The sequence below is a fragment of the Rhineura floridana genome, chromosome 2 (genome assembly GCF_030035675.1).
Source record: "Rhineura floridana isolate rRhiFlo1 chromosome 2, rRhiFlo1.hap2, whole genome shotgun sequence".
NCBI lineage: Eukaryota > Metazoa > Chordata > Lepidosauria > Squamata > Rhineuridae > Rhineura > Rhineura floridana.
Window position 1 is genome coordinate 188936159 of NC_084481.1, and position 17311 is coordinate 188953469.

Consider the following 17311-nt stretch of genomic DNA (forward strand, 5'->3'; position numbering starts at 1 on the left):
CTTTAATTACTAGCTTTTGTTGTGTTCCAAGCCTGGCAAGTTTCTTGGATACGGAAGAGATCCTTTTTATGGCAGGTCTGAAGTTTGTAAATGGATATTACTTTCAATTAAGTAACTGAGAGCAGACTCACGGGAAAAGAATGCCAAAGTTTATGAAACAGTCAAATTGGCATTTAAGTGACCCTGTGCATGCCATTGCTTATCTACATTGCTTTAAGTTCATTTGGTTAGCAAGATTATATATTAAAACAAATAATGACAGCAGACGAGTATTTTACTTCAATAAAAAGTTACTGTCAGTTTATCAATGGTGCAGAAAAAGCATGATTTTGTGAAAAAAAGTTATTGAGTGCATTAAGTGAAGTTAATGTAGGCCACACACATAGTATTGGTTTTTCTTGTCTTTGCTTTCAAAGGATGATAAATAGACTGCTTAAGGAGAGTGTGTGCTGTAAAAACACACACCTTTACCTGCAACATGCTCCAAATATTTTAGTTTTTGTTAGGAGTGTTTCCATTTTTGTCCATTCAATGAATCAATCTTCTTTTGGAGATCAAGCAAAGGGGCACAGTAACATATGGTTTAGTTGATATTTTCTTAGGGTAAATGAAATTTTTTTAACAAATCATACTGGATAACTTTTCAATTGATAACTGTAATTAATTAAACTCATATGAGTTATGCTATATTTAGAGAGCGTCAGAATTGTAACTTTTTTGTTTTATAAAAGGGCAACAGGAAAATTATATTCTGGAAGAAAATGGAAATGTGCGTGATAAGAAATGAAACAGTTGTTTAAATAATTGATTCATAAACATAATACTACAGTAGACTACCATGCTTCTTACCCACTCCTTAGCAACACTTCCCTCACCTTCACTACATGCATACTGTACAGTTCCAGTGCATTTTAATATGAATGTCTTTTAAGCAACTTAACATGTGGTAGCCATAACAGAACAAAATGTGACCGTTTATAAAGAACAGGCAAACCAGAATAGTGGTCTGCAATGCAACAGTGTGTAAGAATCTGTTTACACCGTTATGACAATAGAATATTAAAGCTCTGCTGATATAATCATCTTTGTAAAGATATTTACATTTTACATGTAAAATAACATTATTTAATAGAATTTGAGCCTAAACCAATTCTAGTTCAAACTAAGCCAATACTTCTTTAAATTAATTTAAAATATTTACTGTCTATTGTGGTGGTAATCTCAGAATGGGCTACATAAAACCCATTTTGTCATTCTGGGCACCTCCCTCCATTCAACTGCTACATAAAAAAGCAACACATATTTTATTCCTGATGTTTTATTAGATATCACATCATTCTCAGTAACCAGAGAAAGCCAGCAACAAACGGGTACTAATATCTAGCAAATGCCTGAGTAAAAAGGCACCTAAAACATAAAAGAGTTGGTGCAAGTCATTTCTCAGAGGGGAGAGAATTTCATAATTGTGGCACAACCCCAAGAAGGTCCTTTCTAGGGTTGGACCAATATGGACCTAAGCTAATTCCAGATCAAAGCTGAGGTAGTATGAAGCTCATCAGTACATCCATGTAAACTGTTCTGAGCTTTCTGAAAAAAGAGCAGGATATGAGTACAATAAATATTCTATGTTGGTGGAATGTTGAGCTAATGGCATGTGGTGGCAATATGTAAACATTAAAATGTGTTTGAGGCTTGCTTTGACTGTTAGTGCAGAAAGCCTCTCTTAAGATCCACGTTATAGTGCAATTTAAGATACAATTCTGTGTGCACTTACTTGGGAGTAGGTTCCATTGAACTCAATTGAATTGTGCAAACATGTTTAGATTCTGCCATTTAACAGTAACTTTATAATCATTATCTACATGCATAAAATGCTGGCAATCTTTATTTTCTTTCCAGAGATGTGGATTACCCACTTATTCACCTCCTCTGTGAGGCTTGTCCAAGATGTGTATTGCCTGTTGGTCTGCAGCTTGTTTCAAGAGCACACCATACTATAGACAAAAAGGGTCATAATGTTTTATTTCCGCCAGTTAATCTTGGCAGTCACAAATCAGCAGAGTTCTTACCATTCACAGCTGCTCTTGAAAAACAGATGGCAAGAGAAAGGTATGAATAGCAAATATTTTGTTTAATGTTTGTGTGTAGCTGAGTGAGCACTATAATGCAGCTGTATGGTATAGTGAATATGTTTTCTGAAGGAGGAACCAATTCACACAACTTCCTTTGCATTCCAGAGTGTCAGGCAGGAGTCTACAAATTTGTGTCTCCACCCCGTCCAGCAAGTGTGATCAATCCTCTCCCCTAAGGGTCCACTTGCAAACACTGAATTGCTGTGGCTCCTGCTTCCTTCTCTCCCAGCACCAGCTAGTGCTTAGTGCATGAGCTGTCTACCCATTCCTGGCCTGTGAGTCCTGGACCAACTGCAGGGAACATGCCTTTTAGCAGCAATGACTGGGAAAGTGATTATTGCTGCTGCCTCTGATTGATTCACCTGCCCTCTCCCTCTGGAAGGCTCTACCTGCTTCAATATCCTCTCTGTTTTGGGTGGTGGAAAAGGAAGGATTGGACCCAGTAGGTTTTCCAGAGAGAAGTGGCAGAGCTCAGAGGAGGTGTTACATATGGGGCTGGGTACTTTTGATTTTTATTTTACCTGGAGGCAGCTACGCTCTGACCCTTGCTGCTTCCACTCTGCCGTTTTCACTTTACAGCAAGGTGCAAGAGATAATAGGAGTGGAACAAGTGAAGCCTCTCCTTTTTTAATTGATTTTTTAAATTGCCTCTCCTTGATGCTCCTGTTAAGTCCTGATAGGAAGCTGCCTGAAATAGTAGAATTGCAGCAAGATTATTTGTTATCCTCCCTTCTGTCCTGCCATGTGAGGGTGAAACTACCCACACATCCTTCTAATATGTGATTGTGGAGTGAGGACACACCAACTAGCCCTGGCCCTAACATAGTGTGTGCTGACTAGCCTTGGCATCATCACGTCCAGCACAAACATTTGCAGGGAGGGTGCCTTTGTGCATATAGCTGTTCTAACATCCTGACATCAGAATATCGAGGAGTGCAGGTCAGAGAGCTGGAGTGCCTGAAACTGATTTTCATGATTTAGTGTATGGTAGACAGAGATTAAAGATGCCCCCTGTTATACCTTATGACATGCAGCCAGGCAGGTGTTTCCCCTTCTGTGTCTTACTCTGCAGGCCAAGGAATGCCCCTCCCCCCACTTTTGTTAACATGACAAAGGTTGTTTGAATGAACTCTACTCTGTATCAACAAACCCTTTCAGCAGTTTCTTTTCATAGGAATGAGAATGTGATAGATTCTGTTGACTTACAGGCTTGTTTATGTGAACAACCTAAGGAATTCCTTCATCAAAAAGTATTGTAGGCAGTTTAAATAGTCCTGCTTATTTTTTTGCTTATATTTTACAGATTCTGCTAGAGTCATTCCACACATTATCACTATTTTCTTATGAAACCAGAAATCATCGAAGCATAGATAATGCTTCAGTATCTTTGAGACTAAACAAGACTACAGAGTGGTCTTTTGTGGTTTCATATCTGCATTACTACGTTTTTAAAACAACAACAACATTATGTTGCTGGTCACAGGAATCAGTGTATGAAAGTTAATGTGTTATTCAGTTTTTTACATTTCTAATCTGGCTTCTACCCACAGGATTTTCAAGGCAGATTTTGTTTTCATGTAACATGATAATCATGTTTCACTATATTGGTAAAAGACATTTAATTGCAGAACTGAGAGTGTTACTCGCCTTATATATTCTCTAGTGAGAAAATTGTGAATTACCAGTAGATGTCACTGTTAGCATGCGATCATAGGAGAACGATAATTGATTTACATCTCTATTTTAGCATTTTATTCATTCATTCGTTCGTTCGTTCTCCTTGTATACCATCAATATAACTTAGTTCTCTGGGCACAAACATTAAAAGGTATACAAATGCAGTTCAACACATTAAAATGGGGAAGGGCTATAGCTCAGTGGTGGAGCATCTGTCTTGTATGGAGAAGTTCTCAGGTTCAATCCCTGGGATCTCCAGGTAGGGCTGGAGAGACTCCTATCTGAAACCCTGAAAACCTTCTGTCAATGTAGACAGTACTGAACTAGATGGATCAGTGGTCTAACTCAGTATCAGGCAGCTTCCTATGTTCCTAACTAAATTATAAAAAATGTTGTCAGAACACTAAGAGGATAACTGCACTGGGCATACTTCACTTATGTGGCAAGAAGTTCCCATTGACTTGAAGGGTCTGGGACATTTAACAGTTAATTACAAAAACAACCCACAGATCTAATCTCAATGAAATTTAGCCTATTTGTTGGCTATTCACAAAACGCAATTTATCCAACCATTTCCAGCTCTAACGACTCTCTCTTAACTCCTAGAGCTTGGCAAAAACCAACCCTTTTGGGCCCATGGACACCTTTTGAAATGTGAGAAGTTGTCGTAGGTACCACCACAAAATGGCCACCATAGTTAGGCCTGGCTAGTCACAAAATTACCCCTACCCCCATTTTCCCACATGAATCACTGTTTAACTAATTCTCTATCCACCCATTTCCTCACTGCCAGCAAATATCCTCCAATCCCTCTTCTCCCCCGCCCCCCCCGATCATCACATGTACATATATACATATATACCCTTTGGTTAGAATTCATTGTAGTCTCTCATTCCATCAGGACAAGGATTTCTTCTTGTTCAACAGAATGTTCTCCCTCTCTCCTTTCTCTCTGTGTTAAATGTGTTCTAGGGGTTCTGCCAACCATCTGGAGAAGATCTGGGGAGAGGGGGGAAGTCATGTTGGACAAGCAAAAATCCTTGCAGGACATTGTAGTGGAATGCTGCCTTTTTCCTCTCAGAATCATCACCCAAACATGCAAACACACACAACACAACCCTCTCAGGATTACCACCCCAAAACTATATTAGGATGAACCTCTTGCTGTCTCTCAGGATCTCAAGATCCCCCCCTCCTCCAACATTTACAGTTTTCATGAACTAGTTGATACTTAGGATCTTTGCAAATATTAGCTCTGGCACAGTATTGATACAATAGCCTTGCAGTATTTCTAGTTTAGCTTAGTGCTGTGTGGCTGTGGGATGGGTGCATGATTGCATGGCACCCAAGACAAGTTTCTCAAGCTTCTAAATGTGCCTATGTGCTCCAAAATATTTGTGACCTCTTGTTATTAACGCTGCACTTAATATTTATATTTCATAACTAAAGGAATAAGTATTGCACATAGCATCCACTAAGTGGCTCTGCAATGTCTGCAAACATAGTCCTGGTGAAATGTTCACTTCAAAAATTGATCTGTGACAAATTGCCTTTTTGTGTTAGTAGTTGCTACCATGGACATTAATGGAGCAGGAAAACCTTAATAACTTTTGAACCACTGGTCCGAATTTCAACAAACCCATGAAGGTGCCTTCTCTTATACTTATCTCCTCATTTAGAGGACAGCTAGCAAGGCTGTACTGTGGATTTGATCCACATGCTCAGGGGAAAATTGTCTCTGTGGGGGCAAGAATTGAATAGCCTCTGCTGAAAAGATGGAATTGCCTTTCACTTGATGTTCAGAGTATAATAATAATTATTTATAATTTATATTCGAATGCTTATTGTCACAAGAATATCCTAATTTGAGTGAGAGATTTGCAGTGCAATCCTAACACACACACCCATGTTGATGATGGAGAGGGGGGTTGGATGCCACATAGTTGCCTTTCTCCCAGCCTCTGTTGGCAGAGAGGAATGCTTCTAATGGAGACCTCAGCAGTGCCCATTCAGGCAGAAAGCTACTGCTGACAGTTCTGCAGTTGTAGCCACCAGAAAGCCTGAAATGTTGTAGAAATCTAGAAATAAAAAAGAATAAATAAATAATGCTGTTTACTCTTGAAACAAAATCCTAGGTGCAGAGTTGCACTGTTGTTTGGGCTCTGCCCTAGGGCAGTATAGGTGGAGCAGATGGTGGTAATAGCTGATGTCCTGCATTACCACCATCTTAATCTTTCTATTTTTAACATGCAGCCTTCTTAATTTGTGTTGTATTTCGTTTTTGTTGTGCTTTCTGTTGTTTGTTTGTACATGTTTTTGTGATTTTTTACTATGATATATTGTATTTTATCTTGTTTGTTCACCGCCCTGAGAGCTATTCTGCTAAGGGCGGTATATAAATTGAAATAATAAATAAATAAATAAATGTCCTGCCAGCACTGGCACAAGGCTCATGTCTCAATGTTTGCTTATTAGCTCATGAGTTGGGAACAAAATTCACTGTTAATCCATCATTGCTTCTGCTGTATCAGCTAATAACTGCCAAGGTTATAGATAGTAACTATTTGCCATCATGTATGTGATTTTTTAAAGACAACAACAAAGTAAAATTTGAATTGAGTATATTTTAATAACTAAACTAATAACTGCTGAGGTTATAGCCAGCAATTACAGGCATACCCCACTTAATGTTGCTTCACTTAACGTTGCCTCGCTATAATGTACATGCTCCATACGTCCCCATACCCCGCTTAACGTTCGTGTGCTTCACAATAACGTACATTTTATTGGCATGACGCTGCTGCCATCTAGTGGTGATTGCGTGCAGTACAAGTGAAGACAATTGCTTCACTTAAAGTAGATTTTCACTTAAAGCATACTCTCCGGTCCCATTGCGAACGTTAAAGTGGGGTATGCCTGTATTTGCCATCATGTATGTGATTTTTTTAAATAGAGTAAATTGGAATTGAGTAAATAGTTGTGTGCATTGCTACAAATACTCCAGTATCTTACTCAGAATTGATTTCCCCCCAGAATTTGTAATGAAGGACTTCCAGTTTCAGAAGTATACGAATGCAGTCAGGAAGATGGAATCAAGGTTTTGCCTCCTAAGTCACCAAAAAGTATGCCTGAATGGCAAAGAGTAGCTGAGTTTTATGTTGAAAAACCTCAACTAGCATTGTTAGGAGAGAAAGTAAGACTTAATATATACCTCTGATAACATTATCTTTTGCTCAAGTACCCTCTTATGAAATATAACAAACTATTGCCTTTCTGGATTGCTTCTGCTATTTTTTTCAAATCCCTGAAGTACAGTAGATGGAGCATGATTACCTTGTTTCTTGCCCTGCATTTTCCAGGTTCCTCCCCAGGACCTCCCTCAAGGTTGAGAAGAGGGAGGTTCAGTAGTCACTAATATTAAGACTTGCCTTAGCAGCTTCATTGGCTTGCTTTCAAAACAGCCATCTTGAAGACTGGACTCTTACTCTTTCACAGACCCATATTCTTTTCCCAGACAATTTTTGTCTTTCTTTCCTATGTTTCTGAGAGAGAGGTACTTTCTTGGCCTTGAATACAGAAGGTTTTTAGAATATCCTCTTGCTGTGGGTACTGTCAGCTTTGGAGTCTCCTGGCATTTTCTAAATATGTATGTAAGGTAGGACAGCTTTAGGATGCAATTGTTCACATCAACATTCTGATTCTAATATGTGATCCTAATCATATGAAAGTAATTCTTAGGTCTTTTCATATAAATGTTATGTTGTTTGAGGTAGTCCTTAGAATAAGGATTTTGCTCATTTGCCTTGATCCAGAGAATGCACATTTCCATATGCATATTAGCTATGTTTCTGTTGCCAGAGGATACCAGTGCCCCCCATTTTGTGTTTCCCACATTCCTAGTTTAGCTCAAAAGTGTCTGATTTGTGTAGAAATGTTCATTAGCAAAATCTAGCAAGGTAGGAGAAAATGCTTTTACAGTTTTCTGTTGACGCCTTCTATTGAAATTATAAATTGAAATCTTTCTTGATTTCTAATGTAATCAAAACAACATTGTTTCACCTGTTAATTGATCATTGAGAGCCCTAATATTTTGAGTGTCCTTTAGATGGATTTTATAGTTCTTCTTATGAAGTCAAACTCCTCCTTTTGTTAAGTGGTGGTGGTGGTCGGGAGGATATTTTTCTTTGGTTCACCTTGCAGTTTTCCCCAGGTAGCATGCCATCACGTGGGTTATAGCGCCATCTAGCGACTGAAGGCAAGAATGTACTGAAGTCAAGACCTGGGCTGCTCATGCTCCTCCCACTCCAGTTCATACTTGCCTTCGTCTGAGGCAGTTTTGAAACTACATTTAGTGAGTTGTTTGTGTGGAGAGTGAGTGTGTGAAGAGGGGTGAAAAGTTAGAGGATGTTTGGCACTGCGGTGCTTGTTATTTGCCTTTTGGTTTCCACTAGCCCTAGTGCAGTTCAACATTTTTAATTTTTATGTTTGGATTTTTTACCCCCCCGTTGGAGAGCCAGAGGCTTCTGCTGAGCAGGCAGAGCCAGTGTTTTACCTCGCAGGGCTTGTGGAGGTGACCCCGGGGGTTTGTGCTCTCTTCCCACTTCCACTCCCACCAAAGCGGGGCTCGCAGCTGTGGCCCCAGGGGTTTGTTTTTCCTTCCCATCTCTACTCCAACAGCACAGGGCTCATGGCTGCAGTCCCAGAGGTCTGTGAAGTCTCCTTCATAAGGTGGTGGCTGCAGCTCCTCCCCCCTCACATTTTTCATTCTGGGGCTTGCGGCTGCAGCGCCGGAGGACCATACTGGAGCTCGTGGCTGCCAAGCCTCTTTTGCTAGCTTGCAGCTGCGGCTTCTTTCCCCTCACCTTTTTTTTGTCCCGGGGCTCGCTGCTGTGGCCCCAGAGGACCATACTGGAGCTCACAGCTGCAGCTCTGGTTGACTGATGGGGTAGCAGTGCTTGCTGACGTGGCCTGTATGGAGCTTGCAGCTGCTGCTCTCTTTAGATTTTACTGTGGTGGAGGCTTTGAGTGGTTGTCCTTCCAGCCTTTGTGCAAATGCCTGCCACTTCATCCGCATGTGATGGCTATTGCCCTTATCAGCACTTGTGCCCGCCATTTCCCCTTTTTCCTGCCTTTTTTGTGTGCCTGTCATTTTGTTTTCCCTATTTTTCCGCTCTTTTTCTTTAAAGGAATTTTTTACTCTTTGGGCGTTTCTTCCCACCTCTGTTACTAAGAAACATTTTTTCTGCCCTCTGCATATAGGGGCAGATATATATATATATATATATATATATATATATATATAAGTGTGTGTGAGCCTCCTTTAGGATGCACACCTTAACATGGTGAGGGGGTTTGAGAGTGTTGAAGAAGCTGAAAGCAATGCTGTCAGGAGCCTAGACCAAGAGGCTAGACTCCTAGCAGAGGCACACAAGGCGGAATGGTCAAAGCTGAGACACCAGACTAAGATTCATCCAAACTCAGAGGAAGGCAATGGTAAACCACCTCTGAATACCTCTTACCATGAAAACCCTATGAACAGAGTATCCAAAATGCAACACAAGATAGTGCTGGAAGATGAGACCCCCAGGTCAGAAGGCACTCATCGAGCTACTGGGGAAGAGCAGAGAACAAGTACGAGTAGCTCTGTGACTAATGATGCAGCTGGGTCAAAGCTGAAAGGAAGCCCAGATGCTGATGCGCACAGATGCAAAAGGAGAGTCCGGAGTTGTGCGACGCAAACAATAGGAACATGGAATGTGAGAAGCATGAACCAGGAAAAGTTAGAAATTGTCAAGCAAGAAATGGAACGTATCAACATTACAATACTTTGCTTGAGTGAATTAAAATGGACAGGAATGGGACATTTTCAATCAGGCAACTACAAAATATTTTATGCAGGAAATGAGAAATTAAGAAGAAACAGGGTTGCTTCAATAGTGAGAAGTGATGTAGCAGGAGCAATTAGGAGGTACAATGCAAGGTCTGAGTGAGTGATATCAATGAGATTAAACGGGAAACCCATTGAAATAACCATCATCCAAGTCTATGTTCCAAAGGCAAACACAAAAGAAGAAGAATTGGAGAGATTTTATGCAGAAGTACAGGAAGAAATTGATTGCACACCAAAACATGATGTGATGATAGTCATGGGGGACTGGAATGCAAAAGTAGGGAACAGATAAGAAGTAGGAATTGTGGGCTTAGGAGACAGAAATGAAGTAGGAGAAAGACTTATTGAATTATGTGAAGCCAATAATTTGTTTCTTGTGAACACATTTTTTGAATAACCAAAAAGACAACTGTACACATGGACATCACCAAATGGTCAATATAGGAATCAAATTGATTATATAATTGGCAGCAGAAGATTGGAGAAATTCCATACTTCCTGCGAAAACAAGAACAGGAGGAGACTGTGGTACAAATAATGAACTGGTCGTATCGAAAATCAGTAAAGCTAAAGAAGAACAAACCAATCATAATGCCAAAATACAATTTAAATAACATCCCAGAAGAATATAAAGATCAAATAAGGAACAGGTTTGAGACTTTAAACTTAGTTGACAGAGAACCAGAAGAACTATGGAGTGAAGTCAGAGACATTATCAGGAAAGAATGCAAAATACCTCTAGTTAAAAAGAGAGAAAGACCTTAATGGATGACTGAAGAAAATCTTAAAATGGTTAAAGAGAGAAGGAAAGCAAAAGCAAAAGGAGACAGAAACGCAGTCAGAATCCTAAATGCAATAATACAGCGACAAGTACATAGGGACAAAGAGAACTATTACAATAGTTATTGTATAGAAATAGAAGAGGACAACAAAAAGGGAAGAACAAGAACCCTATTCCAAAAGATTAGAGAAATGAAAGGGAAATTTAAACCATGAGTAGGGATGTTGAATAATCAACAGGAAAACACACTGACTGACTGAGATGAAATAAAAGGAAGATGGAAGCAATACACTGAAGAACTCTATAAAAGAGATGCCAGGATGACAGAGTCATTCATGAAAGAACCAGAAATTTTAGAATGTAAGGTGAAAGCTGGCCTTAAAATACTTGGAAGAAACAAATCACCAGGAACAGATGGCGTAACAATACAGTTACTGAGACTGAATCTGTCCAAATGTTGACAAAAATTTGTCAAGAAATATGGAAAACTAAACAATGGCCCACAGACTGAAAGCATTCAATAAAGTCTGAAGCCAAGGCATAGTGCTTGTTAGCCAGGGCTGAAAAGTATAGAGCATGGAAAGGCCAAGCCCATTCCTCCTTAGCCAGCTTATCCACAGGGTCCAGAATGGGGAGAAAATTCATCTGAATGTTCCGTTAGTGGATGAGCCAATTTCTAGTTTGGTGTCAAGTTCTCTTATTCCAAAAGAAGGGGACTCCCAGCACAAGGACCTGTCTAAATGGAGAGTGGACTTTGCACTTTGTAAAAATCATGAGGCTACTGCCTATTCCACCCAGACTTCTTGCACAGCTTCTATTTTTACCAGAGTCGCCGTGATGTGGTTGGACGAACTTCTCAACGAACCCAATCTTGACCTTGCCAAACTCAGAAGGGTTCTTGTGAAGCTTCATAAGTCAGCTGCTTTTGGGTCCAACGCCACCCTGGACACTACTCAGTTTGCAGCATGGGCTATGGTGGCCAAAGTAGTTTCACAGAGGACACTGTGGCTCCGGCATTGGGATGCAGATACCATGGCCAGAGTCAATCTGTCTACAGCACTGTACATAGGAACAATGCTTTTTGGGGAAGAGGCCGTCAAAGCAGTATTGGTAGATCCCAAGGAGAAGCGCAAGGTGGTCTTAGCCACAAACAAAAAGGAAGATCGGAGGTTGTTTTAGAGATTTGCTCCATACCGCCCTTTTCACCTTATTCGAGGAATGTGGCCTTGTGGGAGAGGCCACAATTTGTGAACCTCCGGTTTTCGATCTTCCAAGGGAACTTGGCCCAAACAACGATTCCAGGGCCAATCTCAGCACCAGGGAAGGCAAGCTTCCTTGTCCTCATCATCTGGAAGGGGAGCTTGTCAGTGGAGGCAGTACTGATGCCATTCCCGTTACAGGCAGATTACTCTATTATGCAGAACAGTGGCTACTTTTGACGACGGACTCTTGGGTCAGAGATCTCATAGGGCATGGTTACAAAACAGGTTTGGTTGAGACCCCCAAACAGTTTTCTTGCTTACCCCCTGTCCCATTCTCAAGAGAGGCGAAGGATAATGGAGGAAGCCATATGACACCTTCTTGAGATTGCAGCCATAGAACCAATATCTCTGGCTGCACTTTCTGTGGGGGTTCTACTCTGTCGTGTTTTGGTTCCCAAGAGAGATCCTTTGTGGAGAGCTGTGCTAGACCTCAAGTTTCTCAACAGGTTGTGAAATACCAGCGCTTCAAAATGGAGTCCCTAGCCTTGATCATAGAAGCTCTGCAGGAGGGGGACTTCCTGGCCTTCATCGACCTGAAGGAGGCGTATCTCCATGTTCCCATCTGCCCTGCCCACAGATGTTTCCTGAGGTTTGCGTTTGGCCAGCAACACTTTCAATATTGGACCATGCCGATTGGCCTCTCATTAAGTCTTTCTCCTGCTTCATTTCTGTCTCCTAAGCCCCATTTCCCCACAATTCCTACTTCTTCTCTGTTCCCTACTTCTGCATTCCAGTCCCCTATGATTATCAGAACATCTTGTTTTGGTGTGTGATCAATTTTCTCCTGTACTTCTGCATAAAATCTCTCCAATTCTTCTTCTTCTGTGTTTGCCGTTGGAGCATAGACTTGGATAATAGTTACGTTAATAGGTTTCCCGTTTAATCTCATTGATATCACTTGCTCAGACCTTGTGTTGTAGTTCCTAATTGCTTTTGCTACATCACTCCTCACTATTAAAACAACCCCATTTCTTCTTAATTTCTCATTTCCTGCATAAAATATTTTGTAGTTGCCTGATTGAAAATGTCCCATTCCCATCCATTTTAATTCACTCACTCCAAGTATTGTAATGTTGATATGTTCCATTTCTTGCTTGATGATTTTTAACTTTCCCGGTTCATGCTTCTCAGCTTCTCACATTCCATGTTCCTTTCCAACTTCCTCTGCATCTACAATCCCCTTCCTTTCCCCCTGAATGCTGTAGCATCACCATGCAGGTTCCTTGGCTTGCTGCCTTTTGACTTCTTATCACTCCTTGCTCCTCACTTTTCTTTAGGAGTACATTCAATGATTAAGCAACAAATTGCCCTTTGTTATATATTTTCAATAAAACTCAATTTCTGGAATAGCTTTGACAGCCTCTCTGTTGCTCCCTCCCAAGTATCTTATGAGGGCACTCTTGCTATCTAGACTATATCCACAAATTTCATACAGAGCTCCTGTGTATGAAATGGGCTAATTTTTGGCCAACTCTACTAATCAGACAGCAGTTTGTTCTCTGGCAGAATAGAGCAAGGGTTCCAGCAGAGAGATATCTCCTTCCCGCTTGAGTTAAATTTCTTCCAGTAATTTGTATTCCAAAAGGCCTTATTCCCTGAAGACAGAGAAGTAGTTTGCAGATGTATATAGAGACGTGTGACCCAAGCTAGTGTGATACCATTTCATAAACCTAGATATTTAGTTATGTGGATCCAGCAATTGGTGATGAAAATGCAATGCTCTTACTCAGCTGACTAGACACCAGCTCCACAGACATGTTTTGAACACCAGTTCCACAAAAGTTCTTTGGAGATAGAGGAAATCTCTGGAGGTAAATGTTATTGGACTTCAATTCCCATCATTCCTTGGTTAATGGGAATTGAAGTCCAACAACGACATGAGGGTACTAGCTTCTCTGGGCTTGGTGCTTCTCCCTGTGCTCTCTCAACAGTGCTGTAATAGCATTTGGGCTATTTGAGCACAGTGACATGTGTACAGCCTTCTAATTATTCAAAAGAAAATATGCCTAGGATCAAAGTTTAGTGACAAGTCATACTGAATAATGCTTTTTATTATTATTATTGATGTGAAGGTTAAACTTCATCCAGGATCTCTCAAAATGTTTTGGACACCAGCTCCACAGAAATTTTCTGCTCCTCTCTCTGTTATGAAGGAAACCTTATTTTCAAAGTATGAGGTAAAATTTCTGAATATATTTAAAGACTACACAGCACAGCATTTAACATCACATTTTCTTATCTGCTTAGAATAGAAATTTAATAAATGATTTCCTGTACAAATATCTACAACTAAAGGTGTAAATTATAGGAATAGTTGTTGTAGCTTTATTTTGATTTAGAGTGGTATAGTTTAAATTAATGTAAAAATGAAATTACAATAAAGAATTGTATAGCATATGTAATATGGACTTGGGACAAATTCTCCAAAGCTAAAACATAATTTGGACATTGATACTAAATACACGCCTGGGTAAAAAGGTGCACCTTCAGCAGGTGGATAAAGCTAATAAGGGTTGGTGCCAGCAATATTTCAAACTATGTTTAGATTTCAGATTGTATTTCAAAAAATGTTAGTGCATTTTTCCAGTGCTATTAGGGTGTTTGACCCCATATGTCAGTGGAGGGTTAAGAAAGAGTTCTTTGTAAGTCATCCTGTATGTTAAGCACTATTTGCCCAAATAAAATATATTATCTAACTTGCTCTGTGGGACCAGTGGAATGTATTGTATCCAATTAAGTTTTGATTTTATAATTTTAAGTTTTTTAGAGCTACAGCTGGAGATTTATGTAGTCAAACTGAAATTGGAATCATGGTTTGTACTGCCTGTTAAAAGTTATGAATAAACCAAAATCTGTTTTATCTTTCTAGAGCAATATGATTAATGGGGTTATTTGTGAAAACTTTTCCTGTGATCTTCGAGAGGAAGAAGAATCAGAGTCTGAGGATGACTTCGATAATTTGCTTTCTGTGTGTATTGTATTAATAATCTATATTGTTTTAATCTGTTTTGTATTTGCATAATGGTTTTATATATTTTTTAAAGAATTGTTTTATTATGTGAGCTAACTTGGGAGGGATTTGCCCTGAGAGGCAGTGTGAGGTGGCACCTGTCTCTTGCCTTTGTATTTGCAAGAAGCTTCCCTGACAGCCAAGATCAAGCTGGAGGGCATACCTCCTCTCTCAGTGTACAGATAAAACAAATGCTGAGAGGGAGGTGTGGGCTTAAGGTGGAGAGGGAGAGAATAGCTGAAGAGATTGCTGTAGGAAAAGTCCCCCATTTTTGGTGCTTCTAATAGGAACACAGATGGACAAGGAAGAGAGTGGTTCCCTCTGCCTCAACACTACAGATGACCCAAACACTGACAGGTTAAGTAGGGGGGTGGCAACGTCAATTCCTAGGGAGCTAAAGGGAAGGTTGTTGTTGGGGGGGGAAGAAGCAATAGTACTGCCTATGTTAATTGTGTACAGGGACAAGTAGGAGGAGGAATCTGGGCACAAGAAGGCAGGAGAATCACAGGACAGTTCTGTGATGAACTGGGCTCCTGAGTTCTGAGAAAAAAGGGTTCACCAGCTCTACTCTGAAGCAAGAGTTGTCTGGCATTCTGAGGAATCTCAAGGGGGGGTGGGTTAGAGGGACCACACCACTGTGAAGCATAGCATAGCAGCAGCACATAAATATTGAAAATAACGCTGTGTCATGAACTCATAGTTTATATGGTAATTCTTTAGGGCCAAGATGGGCATTGATATCTCTGTCTTTACATGACTCTTGGAACTGTTGTACTTCCCTAGGAGAACATTCTCAAAGGGGAATGTTATTACTGTTGGGCAATCATTGCAGCCTCTGTTTCCCAGTTGTTCCCTCTGCTGTTTCCCTAGCAATCCTAAGCACTCTCAAATTCTCCCATTAGTATTGAAGATAATCAGGGTAGGTATTGACTCCTTGTGGTGCGAGGAAGAAGAAATGAACTGAGGGAAGTAGGCTGGCTCTCCCAGAATCCAGTTTGCTTTCCTGCCTTCATCAAAGCAGTTATTTTAACTGTTTGCTCTCCAGACTTTCTTTTCTCTTCAGGCTAGTTTTGGCTTTGGTGTGCTTGTGTTTTGCCTGAAATATTTGTTTTTGTGGCTAGTGTATTCTGTCATTTATTCTCTCTGTGTGGAGAGTTAAAATAGAGTTATTTTGTATTAGTTTACGTGTGTATATGAGAGAGGCTGATTGCCATTTTAACTGCCATAGACCTCAGTGTTTTTGCTTGTGTTTTTTCCACTATTATAATTTTACCAAAAAAAAGTATTGCATCTGTTTATCCCCTCATTCTTTGTCAACCCTTCATCAGATCTCTTGCTGTGCATTTCTGTATGAGTAGTGTTAGGGTTAAAGTTACTGATTCTTCAAAAGTTGCAAAGGGGCCACAGCTTTACAAACAGCCAACAACTCCCAAAACTGTACATGGGAGGTTCAGCAGACACATCAACTGGACCAGAGTCAATACACAACCAACACACGTATAGTTAAATGTTGATTGAGGCACTTTATTAATTAGCAAGGGAAAAATGACAAATGCCTTCTTGCACCCTTGTCACACAGCCAGAGTTTAATCACAAGATTAAAGCAGAGTAGAAAACATTTTACACCCTTGGAGGTGTGACCTCTCACCAGGATTCTGAAGAGAAGACTATAGTGGCCAGAAGAACCTTGTGGCTTTAGCACTGGGAAGTGGACACAGTGTCTCACATTAATTTGCCAACAACACCCCATGTCACCATAAAGCTCTCCAGGGAAGAAACATTGAGGGATGTCCTTATTGAGTCATGAGACACGTGCAAGACTATGGTTTTGTTTGCAGGGAGGACAGATGGCTATCCCAATGTTTTGTTCCTTACCTGTTCTTTCATGCAAGCTGCTTTCAAGGTGGACGGCACAATTTCCATCCCAACAGAGCAGCTTGGAACAGAGTACATTTCCAGCAATGGCGTCAGAAGGCTGGCAAGTTTTCTGCAGCCCATGTGGGTGAACATTTATTTATTTATTTATTAGATTTATATCCCACCCTTTCTCCTAGTAGCAGCCCAGGGTGACAATGCTTCTGATGGTATAGCCTCACCTGGGGGGGGGCAGGCTTCAACTACCATCAAGCCTGGAATATCATCACAGCAGTTCTGTGGGTTTTTTCGTCTCTTCAGTACAGGTACAAAATACAGAATACACATTTCTTACCATCTTTGGAGCCATGTTGCCCAGTTAAGAGACAGTGTGGGATGCCACAGACCACCTTTTGCAGATTTACGTTATCAGATTGGTTGTGTCAGAAGAGGCCTTTTTGAGCATTTAATCTATCTTCGTCATGCTGAAGAAAGATGGCTGTTAGGGAGTGGTGCTAGACTGCACGCTTCTCAATAAATGGGTAGTCTGCAGGAAATTTCACATGGAAACCTTAGCCTCTATAAGGAAGGCCCTGCAAGTTTCCAGCTTTAATCAATAGACCTAGAGGAGGCTTATCTTCACATTCTAACCTATCCAGATCACTGAAAATATCTGAAGTTCACATACGGAGGTCACCACTTCCA

General features: G+C 40.5%; 1 protein-coding gene across 1 annotated transcript in view; it reads left to right on the forward strand.

Moving 5' to 3' along the window:
* Positions 1–1919: 1919 nt before the first annotated feature.
* TTC6 (tetratricopeptide repeat domain 6) overlaps positions 1920–17311 on the forward strand; it is a 136323-nt gene continuing 120931 nt past the window's right edge. The window contains exons 1-4 of the mRNA XM_061612809.1: positions 1920–2109; positions 6843–7002; positions 13815–13919; positions 14612–14710. Coding sequence (XP_061468793.1) covers positions 2096–2109; positions 6843–7002; positions 13815–13919; positions 14612–14710 — 378 coding nt within the window. The 5' untranslated portion in view covers positions 1920–2095. The remainder of the gene's footprint in view (positions 2110–6842; positions 7003–13814; positions 13920–14611; positions 14711–17311) is intronic.